This window comes from Crocuta crocuta, unplaced genomic scaffold (assembly GCF_008692635.1).
Source record: "Crocuta crocuta isolate KB4526 unplaced genomic scaffold, BGI_CrCroc_1.0 scaffold526, whole genome shotgun sequence".
Taxonomy (NCBI): Eukaryota; Metazoa; Chordata; class Mammalia; order Carnivora; family Hyaenidae; genus Crocuta; species Crocuta crocuta.
Genome location: NW_027528811.1, coordinates 138,870 through 155,243, shown reverse-complemented (window position 1 = coordinate 155,243; position 16,374 = coordinate 138,870). Strand labels below are relative to the sequence as shown.

At 52.9% G+C, this 16,374-nt stretch overlaps 1 protein-coding gene across 1 annotated transcript in view; it reads right to left on the bottom strand.

Moving 5' to 3' along the window:
• Positions 1 to 287: 287 nt before the first annotated feature.
• Positions 288 to 16,374, bottom strand: part of WNT3A (Wnt family member 3A) — a 41,069-nt gene continuing 24,982 nt past the window's right edge. Inside the window, exons 3-4 of the mRNA XM_077755861.1 lie at positions 6,821 to 7,086; positions 288 to 767 (exon numbers count right to left, since the gene is read on the bottom strand). Of these exons, the coding sequence (XP_077611987.1) occupies positions 288 to 767; positions 6,821 to 7,086 (746 nt within the window). The remainder of the gene's footprint in view (positions 768 to 6,820; positions 7,087 to 16,374) is intronic.

Here is a 16,374-nt window from a genome sequence, read left to right as displayed (position 1 = left end):
GCCCCATCCAGGGAGAAAATCAGCGCTTGTAGGGCGGCCCAGTCCCCATCTAGGAAGCCCCACTTCCGCTCTACTAGGGACACGCGGGGTGGAGGGCCGGCCCCCATCCACGAGCCCCAGTTGGGGGCCTCACCCTATACAGGTTGGAGCGCCGCCTCCACCCTATCCAGGGAAGAGCCCGGCCCCAGAGAGAGCCCCATCCCCGCCCTGTCCAGGGAGGAGCCCCGCCCCCGCCCTATCCGGGGACAGCCCACCGGCTGCAGGAGCCGCAAGCCCGGCGCGGCGCGCTACTTGCAGGTGTGCACGTCGTAGACGCGCGAGCACTCCTGGCAGCTCACGTAGCAGCACCAGTGGAAGACGCAGTGGCACTTCTCGCGGCGCCGCTCTGTGCGCGCGTTGTGGCCGCGGCCGCAGCACAGCAGGTCGCAGCCGTCGATGCCGTGCGAGCTCACGTTGCAGGTGCGGTCGCGGGTACCGAACGAGCCGGTCTCGGGGTTGGGCTCGCAGAAGTTGGGCGAGGCCTCGTAGTAGACCAGGTCTCGCTCCGTGGGTACCTTGAAGTAGGTATAGCGCGGCCGCAGGGTCTCCACCCAGCCACGCGACTCGCGGTGCTTTTCCACCACCATCTCCGACGCGCTGTCGTACTTGTCCTTGAGGAAGTCACCGATGGCGCGGAAGTCGGGCTGCGACCACCAGCAGGTCTTCACCTCGCAGCTGCCCGACAGCCCGTGACACTTGCACTTGAGGTGCATGTGGCTGGCGATGGCCTGCAGGAGTATGCCGACGAGGGGCATCAGAGCCGGCCCTGTGCAGCTAGTATGCGCGGGGCCCCGCTTCCCCGGAGCTGTGCTCCTGTCCTGTGGTCCCATCGCCCCATGTTCTCCTGGCAAACTCAATGCAACTTGTCTGTTCCATAAAGTCCCCCCTCCGTGGGTCCCCGGCGCCACCTCATGTGTGTGCAGTGGGTGCTTGAGCCCAGTGCCTCTCCTGGCCGACCCAAGATCCTGGAGGACAGGGCCTGACAGTTTCACCTTTCTCCTTGGCTGGGTCTGGGGCGCNNNCCTTCTAGGTACAGGAAGTTGGATTTATGGGACTGTAAGGGAATAGGAAGAGGAGGGAGGTAGTGCAGGATGACAAGGCTGGGAAATCTTGGGATCTTTAGGAATGTGTTTCTTTCCTTCTCTCTTTTCACTTTTCTTTATTAAAAAAAATTAAGTTTATTTATTTTGAGAGAGAGAGAGAGAACAGGGGAGGGGCAGAGAGAGAGGGAGAGATCCCAAGCAGGCTTGCACTGTCAGTGCACAGCCCCATGCAGGGCTGGAACTCATAAACCATGAGATCATGACCTGAGCCGAAACCAAGAGTCAGTTGCTTAACCAACTTGAGCCACCCAGGTGCCCCTCTTTCCTTCTCTCTTTGAGGGAAGGGATGGGGTTGGGGAAGAAGGGGCCTGTGACTCAATCCGAACTAAGGTTACACTATCCACTGTGGTGGACACTTGCTACCCATGGGCCCTTGAGATGTGGCCAGTCCACAGTGTGGTGTGCTGTATGTACAGATGCTGGCTTGCACAGAGTCCCCGGGCTTCATGCAAGAAAAGTATGTAAGGTATCTCATTCACTATTTTAATATCGATTGTGACCATTATGGCATTGATAACATGTTGGTTGGTATATTGGCCTTAATAAAATTTCATGGTAAAACTAATGCCACCTGTTTCCTCTTTAAATGTGGCTACAACAAAATGCATAAGTGTGTATGTGAGTCCCATTACACTCCTGTCGGACAGTGTAAGGTGGGATCTGTGTCTTGATGCTGCCTGCACCCCGTCCCCCTCACCTGTTTGTTTCTTCCACACTTCCCTCTCATACTGGCCCTTTCCAGGGGTATCTGTAATGACTGCATCCCTCCCCCCAGTTAATTTCTGTCTCATCTCCATTTTCTTCTTTTCTCCAGAGCAGAGACCTCTTCAGTCTCCTTAGTTTTACTTTTATCAAAGTTATACATGCATTATACTCTAAAGAGGCCAAGCATTCCTGAGACTTGCTCCCATGCCCATGCACACACAGCACCTTCCCGATGGCCAAGGCAACAACTTGTGTCTCTCACATCTCTAACAGAATGTTTGTCTTGCAGCTGCTTGAGTTTTAGGGGTTCAGCAATGTCTCCCCCTCACAATGAAGGGTGGGAAGTCAGATCTTTATCATCACCCCAGCATGCCAATGCATACCTTCCCAGCCTCCTCTACCCCAAAAAACTAAAGCATCATCAGTTAGATCGATATCGAGTGCTGACGCTATTGGAACCGTGTTCAATGTCATACCCAGTGATAGGATGTTTTTTGTTGTTGCTGTGTTTAATGTACTTATCACGGATTCAGGCTCAGACTTCCCCCAAACTGTGTAAATATCCTCCTCAAGATGTTCAAACACATCATGTATTCTAAGATTTCAGCTTCTCAGAGACATCTTTTTCAGAGAGTTTCTGATAAATTTTGTGAACTGTGCATGTCTGAAAATACAGTTTTTTTACTTGAAAAGTTGATAGGATGGTTTAGCTGGGTATAAAATTCTTGGCTTACAATATTATTTCCCTTCCAAACTGTGAAAGCATCACTCCATTTTTGTTCCAGCTTCCATTGTATTCTGATGCCATTTTGATTCCCAATCCTTTACATGAAACCCAAGGTTTGGAGAGCTTCTCTGTGTCATAGGCTGTGAACTTCATAATGCTACATCTTGGTGTGGGTCTCCTCTTTCATATGCCAGTTACTTATTTGGCCTGTTTGGTCTGAAATCTGTGATCTTCAGTCCTGGGAGCCTTCCTGCCTTCTTTGCTGACTTCCTCTTCTTCATGTTCGCCATTGACTCTCTCTGACAGAACCTGCATATCTCCATTCTTTCCTATTTTCCATCTCTTTGTTATTTTCTTCTACTTCGTGGAAGGGTGTCTGAAGTATCTGCCAATCTTTCTGTTGGGAGATTTGTTTCTGCTATCCTATTTTTAATTTCTAGCAGGATTTTTTTCATTCTCTGAATATTCTTTTAATTTAACATCCTGTTTCAATTTTATGGAAAGAGCATTTTATATCTCTGGGGATAGTGGTAGTTTTTTAAAAACTCCTTTCTTTTTAAAAAAAAATGTTTATTTATTTATTTAGAGAAAGAGAGAGTGCAAGTGAGGGAGGGGCAGAGAGAGAGGGAGAGACAATCCCAAGCAGGCTCCATGCTCAGTGTAGAGCCTGACTCAGGGCTCAATATCATGACACTGAGATCACGACCAGAGCCAAATCAAGGATCAGACACTTAACTGACTGAGCCACGCAGGTGGTTGAAATTTTTTTCAGTCATTTTTTAAAAAATATAATCTCTTCACCCAACGTGATCCTGAGATCAAGAGTTGCATGCCTTACCCACCGAGCCAGCCAGGTGCCTGAAATAGTGGTAGTTTTGACATTTACATCTCTCTTTACAATGTCTCTTTCCCATAAGTTTTGTTTTTGTTTTCTTCTTTACCTTTGTGGTTGCAGGAGGCCTTCCTCAGATGTCCTGTGATCCTTGGCTGTCTGCTCATATTTAAAAGCAGGACACTAGGAGCCCCTATGTGGCTTAGTTGGTTAAGTGTCTGATTTGGCTCAGGTCATGATCTCATGGCTTGTGAGTTCAAGCCCTATATTGGGCTCTGTGCTGACAACTCAGGGACTGGAGTCTGCTTTGGATTTTGTGTCTCCCTCTCTCTCTGCCCTACCCCACTCTTGCTTGGTCTCTCTCTTTCTCTTTTAAAAATAAATAAACATTAAAAAATAAATAAAAGCAGGACACTAAACATTTTGTTGGAAGCTCATGTGCTTCGTGGGGACTTGTCAGCATGGACCCTCACTATAGAGTGACCTGGCTGCATTATTTCATGGGGGAATCCCAAGCAGGTCTATTTGAGTCCCCTCTTGGGTTGGTCCAATTCCCAGAGGAGAATCTTCTACTCCTTTCTGGAGGGTCAAACTTCACTGTGGTATCTGAAGACTAGGAAGAGAAATGCATGTGTAGATGGAGACTACTTTCACTTGGGAAACCTCACCTTCACCCCGGCTCTGCTTGGTGCCCTTCCATCCAGACACACTGTGCTTTGCCCTTCCCGAAGACTACATCTCCAGACTTCTGCCATGGTAAAGGAGGGGTGTTGCCTGGATGCAAGGAGATGAACAGAGAGTCTGGTGGGTTTTGAATTGCTTTTAAAATAGATGATCAATCCATCTTCCTGTTTTTAGACCCAGTGTTTATCTGTACTTTTCAAGACATCTGGTACTAGTAATTCCTAGGTTGGTTGTCGGAGTTCTCCTTTACTGGTTTAAGATTCTGCTTTCTCCTAAGACCCAGCTATTCATGGATCTGCTTCTCAATTTGCAAACTTTGGCTGCCATTGTTTGGTACTGCTTTCCACGTTGACAGGAGGTATCATGTATTTATGTGCTATAGCATTCATTTGTTGCCATTTTAGTGGTGTTCTGAGACTGTGCAGAGGGAAAAGCTTATGTTCACTTTGTTGTCTTTTACTGGGATTCCTCATACATCTTTCAGTTCTACAATTGCAATGTGATTGTTTCCTAAATATATTCTATGCTTTTTATAGTTTCCAGTTCCCAGCTGAAACATTCAGACTCACATTTTGGCTCTGTAAACCTAAGTAAGCACATATATTTTTTCACAATCTGTGTCTCATCATTGTAGTATCTGGAGTCCCTGTGGACTCGTTTCTGTGATTTTTGCTGATGATCACTCATTCTGTCACCAGCTCATGTGACAGGTTATCTTTGATTAAATGTGGTTGAAAAGCTATTTGTAGAAACACTTTTTAAACCTTGAATAAATTTATCATCCTCCAAAGAGGTTTTGCCTGCCTTTTCTAGGTGCGTGGGAAAACCAGAAATTTGGAATCACCGTAATCTGTTCTCAGATCTTGAGATTTTTCTGGCCTGCACATGTGCACATGGGCTGGGCTACTTCTAGTTTTCCTTTACTCCTCAGGACCCCGGGGCTAAACTGAGGCGTGTTATCCTAGAGACAGCACCCTTGCTGGGCCCCTCAGCTCTGTGAGGCTACTGAAATGCAGCTCGGTGTATGCACTCTGTTCCACATCAGCAAGTGACTCCTGGACAAAATCTGCCTTGGGTGCTGGGCTCAGAGTTCGCCTTCTCCTGGCCCTCAGGCTGCTAATTCCTCACTATTTGAGGTTGCTCATTTGATAAGTAACTTCATGGGGCATAATATACATACACAAAGTACAGATGATATAAATGCAAAACCTGATGAAATTTCACAAATGGCCGGATGCTGAGCACCAGCTCCCCAGAAACTCCCATTATGCTGTCTTTTAGTAGCAGAGTTGCCTTTTCAGCCCCCTATACCTTTTATAGGTGTCCTCTTATGAACAGAAGTTCTTCGCTTTCATACGGTCCACCTTATTACATGTTTCTTCCATTATAAGTGCTCTTTTTGTCTTGTTTAAGAAGTCTTTGGGGCTTTGGGCCTCAGTGGATTAAGTGCCCAACTCTTGATCTTGGCTCAGGTCATGATCTTGTGGTTTGTGGGATCAAGCCCCATGTTGGGCTCTGTGCTGACAGCATGGAGCCTGCTTGGGATTCTCTCTCTCCCTCTGCCCCTTCCCCACTCTCTCTCTCTGTCTCTTTCTTTCAAAATAAATATAATAAACACACACACACACACACACACACACACACAGAAATCTTTGCCTATTCCAAGGTCACAGAGATGTTCTCTCATATTTTCTTCCTAACATTTTTGTTTCATTTTGTCTTACCCTTTCCATCTGGGTTTGTAATTGACTTTCTATATGGTGTGAGGTAGGGATCAGGTAAATTTTCCCCACCATATCATTACCCAATCCACTGAGCATCATTTATTGAAAAGACTGTTTCTTGTCTGCATTGGACCCATCGTCCTTGGGATAAGTCAGGGGACTGCATACAGGAGGGCATCTTATGCTTTTAACAGGGCCCTTTGTGCTTGTCTCCAACACAAAGACGAGTCACTCATCTTGTTTCCTGTTGTTGGCAGGTGAGCCCGCTGGTTCTAAAGCCAGCTCCGTCTGCTGGAGCTCTCCGGGTCCCCACAGATGCCTTCATATAGGCAGTCAGTCCTTTGGGCCCAGTCATTTCAAACAGGGCTCCTGGAGCCCTTCATGGCTTGGTCCCTGTTTCTCTATTCTTCCCCTGCTTTCCATGTTCTATTCTTCCAGACAGCCCCACTTGCAGTCCTGTCCTACACTCTGGGCTGCTTGAGGCTCTCCTGGCCTTCCCCGACCTGGATAACTGCCGGTGACTTTGCATGCGTCCTCTCAATGCCACTTCCAGCAGGAGGCTTTTTCTGAGATGTCAGCCTGGGGTGTGGCCCCTTTGGGTGCCCGAGTCACCTTGCAAGTGTGCATTTCCTTACCACAGCTGTGCTGTAGTGGGCTCACTGTCTTCCTCCCTGCACTTGCAGGCACTCCTGCGTGGCTCTTATCCTACCTGCCTTCCAGTGGCCTTAACTGCATGGGGCTGTTTCACAAAGCCTGGCCACCCCACTCAGCCCTCCCACATCCTGCCCAGAAAGCTTCTATTTCCCTGGAACCTCGGGAATGTGGCCAGAGGTGTTTCTCAGTGCATTCCCCAGACCCCACAGGCCTGTGGTAGGATGCCTCCCCCGCCCCCGAGGATGCACTGGGCCTGGATGGATGACCCCCTGTGCACCCCAGAGCGTGCAGGTCTGTGGTCACAGTCCCCACCACATGCTCCCCCAGGATGAGCCAGGAGCCATCAACATACCTGGCGTCCGGCCTCATTGTTGTGGCGGTTCATCGCGGAGCGGGCATCCGGCCTGTTCTCCCGTGCATCTGCAAATTCCCGAGACACCATGCCTCCGAACTCGATGTCCTCGCTGCAGCCGCCCCACTTCCAACCCTCGCCCGGGGAGCCCTGGTGGCGGCTGCTGCAGCCACAGATGGCGGCGGAGCCCTCGGCACAGGAGCGTGTCACTGCGAAGGCCACACCGGCAGAGGCAATGGCGTGCACGAAGGCGGACTCCCGGGTGGCTGCAGAGAGAGGCAATCGGGTGGGCAGGACCCAGCAGGGTTGGGGTGCTGGAGCCCAGCCTGGGGCATCGCTGGCCTGGCAGGTCTGGGCCTGGGCACCTGGGGTGGGCATGGGTGTGGGGGCCAGGTAGGGCTGCATGGGACAGGGGCACCCTGCGCACAGGACACAAGGAGGAGGGCGGATATCAGGAGAAAATACCTGGGAGGCCTACAGGCCCCAGGAGAGATGCTGGACATCATTCCTGGCAAGGAACCACAAAGACTCCTGTAATCTGAAGTTCAGATCAGAGCCAGTGCTGAGGAGGATGTGAGAATCTGAGCCCTGTGTGCTGCTGGGGAACTCGGTGCTGCCTCTAGGAAAGCAGTTTGACAGCTTCTTGCAGCCGTATGCCTACCAGGTGGCCGGGCCACTCAGTTGGGTATTCACCCCCAAGGAAACTGAGGTGGTCACCAAGACCAGGAAGCAAGGGTCATGGCTACATTATTTGTAATACCCTCAACCCCAATGCTCCCAAATGTCCATCAATAGGCGAATGGACAGAAAACTGTGGCATAAAATCCTAAGTCCCAGGGACATGATGCACACAGCATGGTGACTTGTCAGCAAAGCTGTGTGGTGTGCTTGACACTTGCTAAGAGGTCTTACAAGTTCCCATCACAAGAGAAACAATTATAACCATGTGGCGTGATGGATAGTCACCAGATGATCATTTCATTTTGCAATATACACACGTGGATGTGAGGATGGCCTGGCCTGGCCTTCCACACTGGGCGTGGGGCGTGTGCCCTGCTATGTCCCTGCATCCATCCTGGGCAGCAGGCCTGGACAGTGCTGGGCCTCCCAATGGCTCCCATCATGGGGATACGGCTGCCTTGTGACCCACATAAGTGCCCAGGGGGCTTTGGTCCTGGGAGGAGGATGGGCAGGTGGGCTTCATGCTGGGGAGAGCGATCAGAGGCTGTGGCCTGCCCCAAAGCCCAGACAGGTAGGGGCAGGGGAGCAGTGAGGGTTCCGGCCAGTAGCATGCACACATTGACACTCGCTCAGCACCCAACACACCTGTCACTGAAAATCGCACGTTTATCCATCCTGTGCTGCCCCTCCCCCTTCCCTGTGAGTCCAGCCCTCAGCATCAGACAGCTGCAGGGTCAGAGGCTTCTGGCTGGAACCCACACTCCCAGCCTCCAGCTTCCCCCATCCACACGCATGTGCCACACATGTTGCACACACACATATGTATGCACACACATATGTATGCACACATGGACTGTTTCATGACACCTGTCCCTGCCTGGTCCCTTCGGAGTTCCTGGCACTATGTCCTTGCTTCACCTGCACACCGGCCGCGCCCGCACTCAGCCTTCGTCCTTCCCTCAGGCGACTTCCAGCTGCTTCTCTGGTCACATGCACGTGCCCTTTCCCCTGTCTGCTGTTTAGGGCCCTGGCCGTGCAGTCCAGCTGCGGTAGGTGCCTGGCCCGGGAAACCTTCTCCTCGGTCCTCTCCCTGGCATGAAGCTCTCTGAGGTGGCGGACTGTGTTTTGCTCGTCTTTTGTTTCCAATCCCCATAGATGGTGGGGTGAGGGCCTGGCCTAAGCAGAGGGCAGGGGCCCTGGGCTGGGACCGGGAGGCCCAGCAGGGTCGGAACCCACCCTGGACAGGCCCGCGCAGTGGGGCTGGATCTCTACCCCAGCCCACTCAGTATCCTTCACTGCCCCTTTCCCCAAAGGCCAGCCAGACGGCCACCTCCCCCGGATACTGGACGCCCTTGCCTCACTTTGTTTCCGTAATACAACCATCAGTTCTCGGGCAGGTGTGGAGCTGCCTTCTGTGGGCCCAAGGCACCGTGAATGAAAGCCAGTGTGTCCTGGACGTGGAGCCCTTGCCCTTCCATCCCTGCACTCTCGCAGAGCCACACCTTTATTTTGCCTTCCCTGAGGGTGGGCTTGGCTCCTTGCTTCCTCGCCCCTGCAGAGCCTGGGCCTGGGGCCTCTCCCACCCTCTGTGCAGGGGCCTATGGGCTCCTGAGCCAGGCAGGTGTGTTCTGGGCACTCCTGGAACCCAGTGCACACAGTCTGGTGTCTTCCCCTGTCTTGCTGCTTCAGGTACCCGACCCCTGCCCAGGGGGCCAGAACTGCTCCTCTTGGAGGAGACTGCCACCTCTTCTCTGAGATAAGGAGAGAGCCAGCAAGCCTGGGGCCTTGCGCCTTCCTCGAGCAAGGGTGTGGTTGTTTATCAGACTCAGGCAGACCGGCCAGGCCACCAGACACACTCGAGGGGAAGGGTGTGCTTGGGGCAGGGGGCGGGGGCTTGAACTTGGAGGAGAACTCGGTCCTGCCCTGCTCTGTCACCAGCTGGCTGTGTCACCCAGCCCCGGCCTCCTTCCCCTGTGGGTCTCAATCTCCCCTTTGCCCATTGAGGAAGGGGCTCGTCACATATCAAGTCCCGAAGGCTGACAGTGCCTTGTAGCCTGCCTCCAACTTGCTCGTGAGGAAAGGAAGCCACTAAGGAGAGGCCACAAGACCCATGGCCAGAAAGCGGTGAGACGGCTTGTTCTGGCAGAGTCTGCTTGAAAATGGAAGGCTCCGCCTCCAAGCACTTTGGGAAGGCTGTGCCTGGTGTTGCAGACACCTGGTCTGCACCACCCTACCTGAGGGGTCGGGGCTGCTGGGACCACAGCAGCGGACAGGCGGCTGATGCAACACAGCTCCTGAGAAGATGCCCCAGGGACACCATGGAGGCCTTCTCAGCAAGAGTCAGGAAACGTCAGACAAACCCAAGAGGCCTGGACCTGGGTCCTCCTGGTCTTGCGGGCACAAAGGGCCAGGGCCAGGCGTACTCAGGATGGGGTCCCTGACAGGTAGAGAAGTGGGGAAAACCTAGGAGAAGTCTGGAGGGTACTGTCACGGACAGATCTTTGTGTTGATGGATGCAGCTGGCGCTGCCGGCACTGGGGAGGACTGGGAGGGGATGTGGACTCTGGGCATCGCCCTTGCCACATTTCTGTATGTCTACAGTTCTTTCTAAAGAAAAGTTAAAATGCACACTGAGGTCATGCAGAAGGAAGACTCCCAGCATGTCCAGGTGACACCTCTCAGTAGCAGGGGCATCCGACCCCGGGTTGGGGGTTAGGCTTCACCTGGGGCAGGAGTCACAGGGTGTGACAGAAACCATGTGTGTGTGTTGGACAGAGAGCCTGTTGCTTTTATCAGATTTCCACAGGGGTTTGAAATCAGAAGGTCATGAGCCCACCAGCTGGAGTAGGAGCAGGTAGGACAGGGCTCCCCTGAGGCCATGCATGGGGAGGACATTGCAAGAACTCAGACCAGGGTCTGGAGCCTAGACAGCTGCCCCAGTCACAGGAAAGTTCTTAGCCACTGACAGAAGCTGTTTCCACAACAGAGGCAGCTAGGGAGTGGGAAGGGGGCCATCACACCTTGGAAAGGGAATCACATCTTCGGAATGAGACTGGAGACACCTCCATCATGTCACCGTCACTGGCAATGGGCTGCGGCAGGTCAAGAAAAGAGGAGGAAAGCTCTCCTTCAAACAGGGCCAATGCTGCCAGTTTGCCAAGTCCCTGGGATGGAGCTGGTGTGAGCCTTTGGAGCTACTTGGGACTGCCCTGCTGGCCCCAGGATCCTTCTTCATACCTGTGAGATGGTCTTTGCCTCCCTGGGTCTCAGAACTTCAGAACTAGAGGGGCGCCTGGGTGACTCAGTTGGTTAAGCGTCCGACTTCAGATCAGGTCATGATCTCATGGTTCGTGGGTTCAAGCCCCATGTCGGGCTCTGTGCTGACAGCTAGTTCAGAGCCTGGAGACTGTTTCAGATTCTGTATCTCTCTCTCTCTCTGACCTTCCCTGTTCATGCTGTCTCTCTCTTTCAGAAATAAATAAAAAACATTAAAAAAAAAAAAAAAGAACTTCAGGACTAGACACATCTTGCTTCCAGACTAGGATTCCACAGGCTTGTCAAGAACCAGAGATCATTTGAGGACTGAATTAGGACTGCCGAGCCTTGTTGCTTTTCCATGAAAGGATAAGATATATGAAAAATGACTATCATAATTTCGAAGTGAGGTCATGGTTGGGAAAAGGAAGAAGAAAGAAAATTTAGTGGCAAAGTAATTCTGTGAGCTAGGCATTCTCCATGGGGAAAACCATCTTTGCCAGAAATTTGCCATTGTTTCATTACTAATTAGTTACTGAGTTCATGCAAAGTATCAATTATCTATCCTTTCTTCCATTCATCTATCATCTATCCATTTATTCATCTATCCATCCACCATCAATTTATCCATCTATCAAACCAACTATCCATCCATCCATCCAGCTGGCCATCCATCCATCTGTCCATCCATCCACCCATCCACTATCCACGTATCCATCTACCATCCATTTATCCATCCATCCACCCATTCACCAACAATTTACCCATCCATCAAACCAATCATCCAGCCAGCCAGCCATCTGTCCATCCATCCATCTGTCCATCCATCCATCCATCCATCCACCCATCCAACCATCTATCCAGCATCCATGTATACATCCATCCACCCATCCATTTATCCACCCATCATCCATTTATCCATCATCCATCCAACCACCCATCCAGTTGGCCATCTGTCCATCCATCCATCCATCCATCCATCCATCCATCCAACCTACCATCCATTCACCTATCCAGTATCCATATATCCATCCATCAAACCATCCATTCATCCACCATCCATGTATCCATCCATCCATCCAGCCAGCCATCTATCCACCACCCTACCATCCATCCATCCATCCAGCCATCCATCCATCCAGCCATTTATCCATCCAGGGTCTGAGAGTCTATAAGTAGCTATACACTAGGCTAAGAACTAGGGATATGGTGTGAGTAAGAAGTAAGGTGCCCATTCTCAAGAACCAAGGTAAGAAATCTGCAAGAAAGTGATTGCTGCTCTATCTGATGCAATTTCTAACAACCCATGCTTTTGAAAGTTCAAAGAGCTACCCATCCAATTGTTAATTAAGCAGAAGCTGGATGACCCACTATCAAGTGGTCTTTGCACTGGCAAGGAGGGGGGATGAACCAGGGGAATCTTGCTTTTAGTGGGAGACTCTGCTGTTGTGGATCAGGTTCTTTGCTTTGGGCTGTGCTAAGTCACCTGCCTTTGGGATCTTACGGTTCATGAGGGATAGAATAGGGGACACAATGACACACACTGGCAATGTGAACTCTGGGACAGGCTTGGGATGGATGGATGGATAGATGAATGGGTGAGTGGGTGGCTGGCAGCCTGGCTGGATGAATGGGTGGGTGGGTACATGGGTGGTAGAAGGATGAATGTATGGATGTATAGATAAGTGGATGAACGGATGGATGGATGATGGATGGATGGTGGAGAGATGAATATTAGATCAATGGATGGGGAAGTGCGTCGGTGGGTAGATGGATGGATAGAGGGTGATGGGTAATGAGTGTGTAGATGGATGGATGGATGGATGGGTATGTGGATGGATGAGGGGGATATATATTGGATGGATGATGGATGGTGGATTGATGGATAGATGATGGATGGATTTATGGATGGGTGGTTGGATGGTTGACAGATGGAGAGTAATGTCTGGGGCAGCTGAGGGAGACCTATGTGGTGAGAGCTGGGTACCTAGCAGAGGGCAAAAAAAACCAAAACTACCCAACAGGGCTCCATCACATCTAGGCCAGTGAAGTCCTAGGTGTCACCTATGAGATGGGCTTCAACAGTTACTTTGCTCCCCTGGGTTTAAGAACTTTAGAACTAAAGGGATTGTAGCAAATTCTTCCTTCCAGATTTGGATTTCATGGGCTTGTCAAGTACCCTAGATCATTTGAGGACTGAATCAGGATTGCCAAGTGTTATTACTTTTACTATTTTGTGAGAAGATAAGATATATATAAAAAATAACTATCATAATTTCAGAAAAGAACCTTTTAACAGGAAAGAGGGGTATTTTTCCTTTCAACTTTATGTTGAAGAAGGTTCATCTTTCACATTTCACCATGAAGCTGGCAGTTGGCAACTGTTAATTGAGCAATGACTGTGTTCTTTTTTTTGTTTTTTGTTTTGTTTTGTTTTTTTATTTATTTCTAGGAGAGAGAGAGAGAGAGAGACAGCATGAGCAGGGGAGGGTCGGAGAGAGAGGGAGTCACAGACTGAAACAGGCTCCAGGCTCTGAGCTGGCAGTCAGCACAGAGCCCGACGCGGGGCTCGAACCCACGAACCGCGAGATCATGACCTAAGCGAAAGTCGGACGCTTAACCGACTAAGTCACCCAGGTGCCCCAATGACTGTGTTCTAAGTGGACAAGAAGCCTGCAGCCTCTGTTCTGACGCTGACCTTCCTGTGGGGACATCACCTGGAGGGTTATTTTGGTACGGACTAACAGGCCACCCTGCCTTGAATCTGGTGAATCCTTTTATCAGGGCTGAGAGAACTGGCTCAGGCAGGAAGAAAGGCACTCCTCTCTGCCCGCTGCTACCGCAGGTCCTGCAGGGCCCCTCAGACCCAGCATGCAGAGGCTCAGAGTGGGTCAGCCACTGACCTTGGGCTGCACAAAAGTGAGTGCTGAGCTCATACAGGGTCGAGGGAGAGGCTCCTGCACCCCCAGCAAGGGATCCGGAGACTCTACCAGGCTGTATCAGTGGCTGCAGCCTCCAGGTGGCTGGACCCCCATCCTCTCCTGGGGGAAGGCTGTGGGAGCTTACACTAGATGAGGATAGAGACACTCACATTTGCTCCTGTGATGAGACTATTAGCCTGAGGGGGAGCTGGAGTGGCCTTTCTAAGAAATGAATGTGACCTCTGGCAGCATAAGTTCCCGGAAAGGGGCTGTGGTTCAGATGTGACCACCGATGGACGAGGTGGAGCTCCTGGAACATTCTGTGTCTGTCTGGGTGGACCCTTGGCAAACACTGCAGAGAGGAGGGCCTGGGGGCTGCCCCGGCAGCACTCAGCCCAGGCAGTGTATCACTGCAGACACCTGTGGGCCTGGGGCCATAGTTCTTGGAAGGACACCCATTCTCTAAAGGGTCCCAGGTGATTCTGATGCAACCCTGGGCTGAGCCCACAGGCTCTACTATGCCCTAGGGCACCATGACTCGCAGATTCACCCCCCTCCTCAAGATGGTGGCCAGACCCAGCAGGCCTGTGGAGGGAGGTCCCCAAATAGCACCCAGCCAGGAGAAGGGAGGGAGCATGGGGAAAGGGAGGGGGTCTCTGATACCACCTCCTTAACAGAGATGTGGGGGGTGGGGCTAGCATGGAAGGCTCTGACATCTGCCCATCAGAGGAATGTTGGAGGGCTAATAACAGGGGCTTTGACACCTTCCCCATGAGAGGGACATGAGGCTGACATGGGGGCTCTGACATCCTCCATCAGAAGGACTTGGGAGTCTAATATGGGGGCTCTGACACCTCCCCATCAGAGGGACTTGGGGGGCCAATAAGGGGGCTCTGACATCCTCCATCAGAAGGACTTGGGAGGCTAATATGGGGACTCTGACACTTCCTCATCGGAGGGACTTGGGGAGCTAATATGAGGGGCTCTGACATCCCCCATCAGAGGGACTTGGGGGGGCAATATGGGGGCTCTGACATCCCCAATCAGAGGTATATGGTGGCCTGATATGGGGGCTGTGACACCTCCCCATCAGAGGGACATGGGGAGCTGATAGTGGGGATCTCTGACATCCCCCACTTCTTGCATGGGCTGCAGACATTCTGTCTGTCCCCTACATGAAGTCTGGCCCCTGACTGCCAGCCTTTGGGACTTAAGGGCCTGCGTCCTGTCAGATGGCTGCAAGGAGGGACCTGGGCTCAGAGCAGGGTGGAGTATGAGTGCCCCTGAGAGCTGCAGGGCCTATCAGAACCTTCCTGGCTGAGCAGAGGCAGAAGAAGTGCCCTCCCTCGGGTGAGTAAGCCTCACTAAGGCCTACTTAGGGACCTTGGGCTGTGTCTCTCCTCTGGGTGGGGCTGACCTTGGGGCAAGACACCCACGGCACTGAGGTTGGTGCTGTTCCCATGTGTGCAGAAGGGTGCAGTGGGGGTTGGGGGCAGGCTGTCCTGTATCTGTGAAGCTCCCCATGACATTGCCTGCAATCACAGTGGCCCCGGCCAGGGCAGTGGGTCCCAGTCCTCAGCCCCAAGGAGGCTCCCTGAGCACATCCCTGTCCAGCTTTTCTCCTATCAGATGTATGGGGTGAACCCCCAGTCCACACGCCGACCCTGCCCAGCCTGCACCCACTGTGAATTCTCCCAGTGCTCTGGACAAGGAGCACATCCCTTGTGGTGTCTGGGTGCCCACAGCCACAGGCCTTCCCAGAGCCTGGGCTGGGGCTGTCAGCTCCTGGGGGTGCCCAGCCTCCCTGGGGGCTGGGATCTTGGAGAACTGGGATGCACTCAGCATGTGGTACCCCCAACATACACAAGGCGCAGGCCACAGCGAGCTCTTTCCCTCTCTGGGGCCCCCGGAGCCCTGGCCACCCTGCAGGTGAAGCCCCGGGGGCGGGGGAGGGGGGGGAGAGAACACAGAAGGGCAGGTCGAGGATACCCTGCCTCTCTCCCGCCGCCCCTGCGTGGGGGCAAGGCCAGCAGATGCTCTGTCTCCCTCCCTCGGGCCGGTAGGACCGCCAAAGCTCCTCCCAACACTGAAGGCCCCTTCCGCCCCGCCGCCGCCGCCGCCGCCCCAGCACGAAAAGGGGACTGCGCTCCGCGGGCCGCCAGACGGTCGGGAGGCCTGCCAGAGCCCCGGCCAGCAGGTGCGCCCCTCCGACGACGCCCACCGACCTCGGCCCGCCGGAGGGGGTGTCGCGATGGCGGCCGCACAAAGGAGGAGGCACCTGAGAGCGGAATTTGCCCGTGCCCCACCGCGGCCGCGGCCCCTGACACCGCCCGGCCGGCAGCGCGGCCGGCGTCCCGATTACCTGCTGGGGCTAATGAATCTGGCTTTGTGAGCCACTGTCACGCCGCGTTAGGCCCACAATGGCCCGCGATATTTTATATGAATTTCCCCCTCGTCGGCGATTAGGCCATAGCCAGCCAGTCATAGCAACCGGGAGGTATGCGCGGCCGAGGGGCCGGCGGCGCGAGGGGAGCGCGCTATTCACACGCTTTAACACAGCGCTCCGAGGGCGTGTGAATCGCCCGCAGCATTGCTCTCTGCCTTGTGCTTAATCTTGTCCTCGTCGTGGGGACATTGTGTTCCGAGCCGGGCGCGGCGGGGCGTCGCCGGGGTCTCTCCTGGACCCTCTAGGCGCCC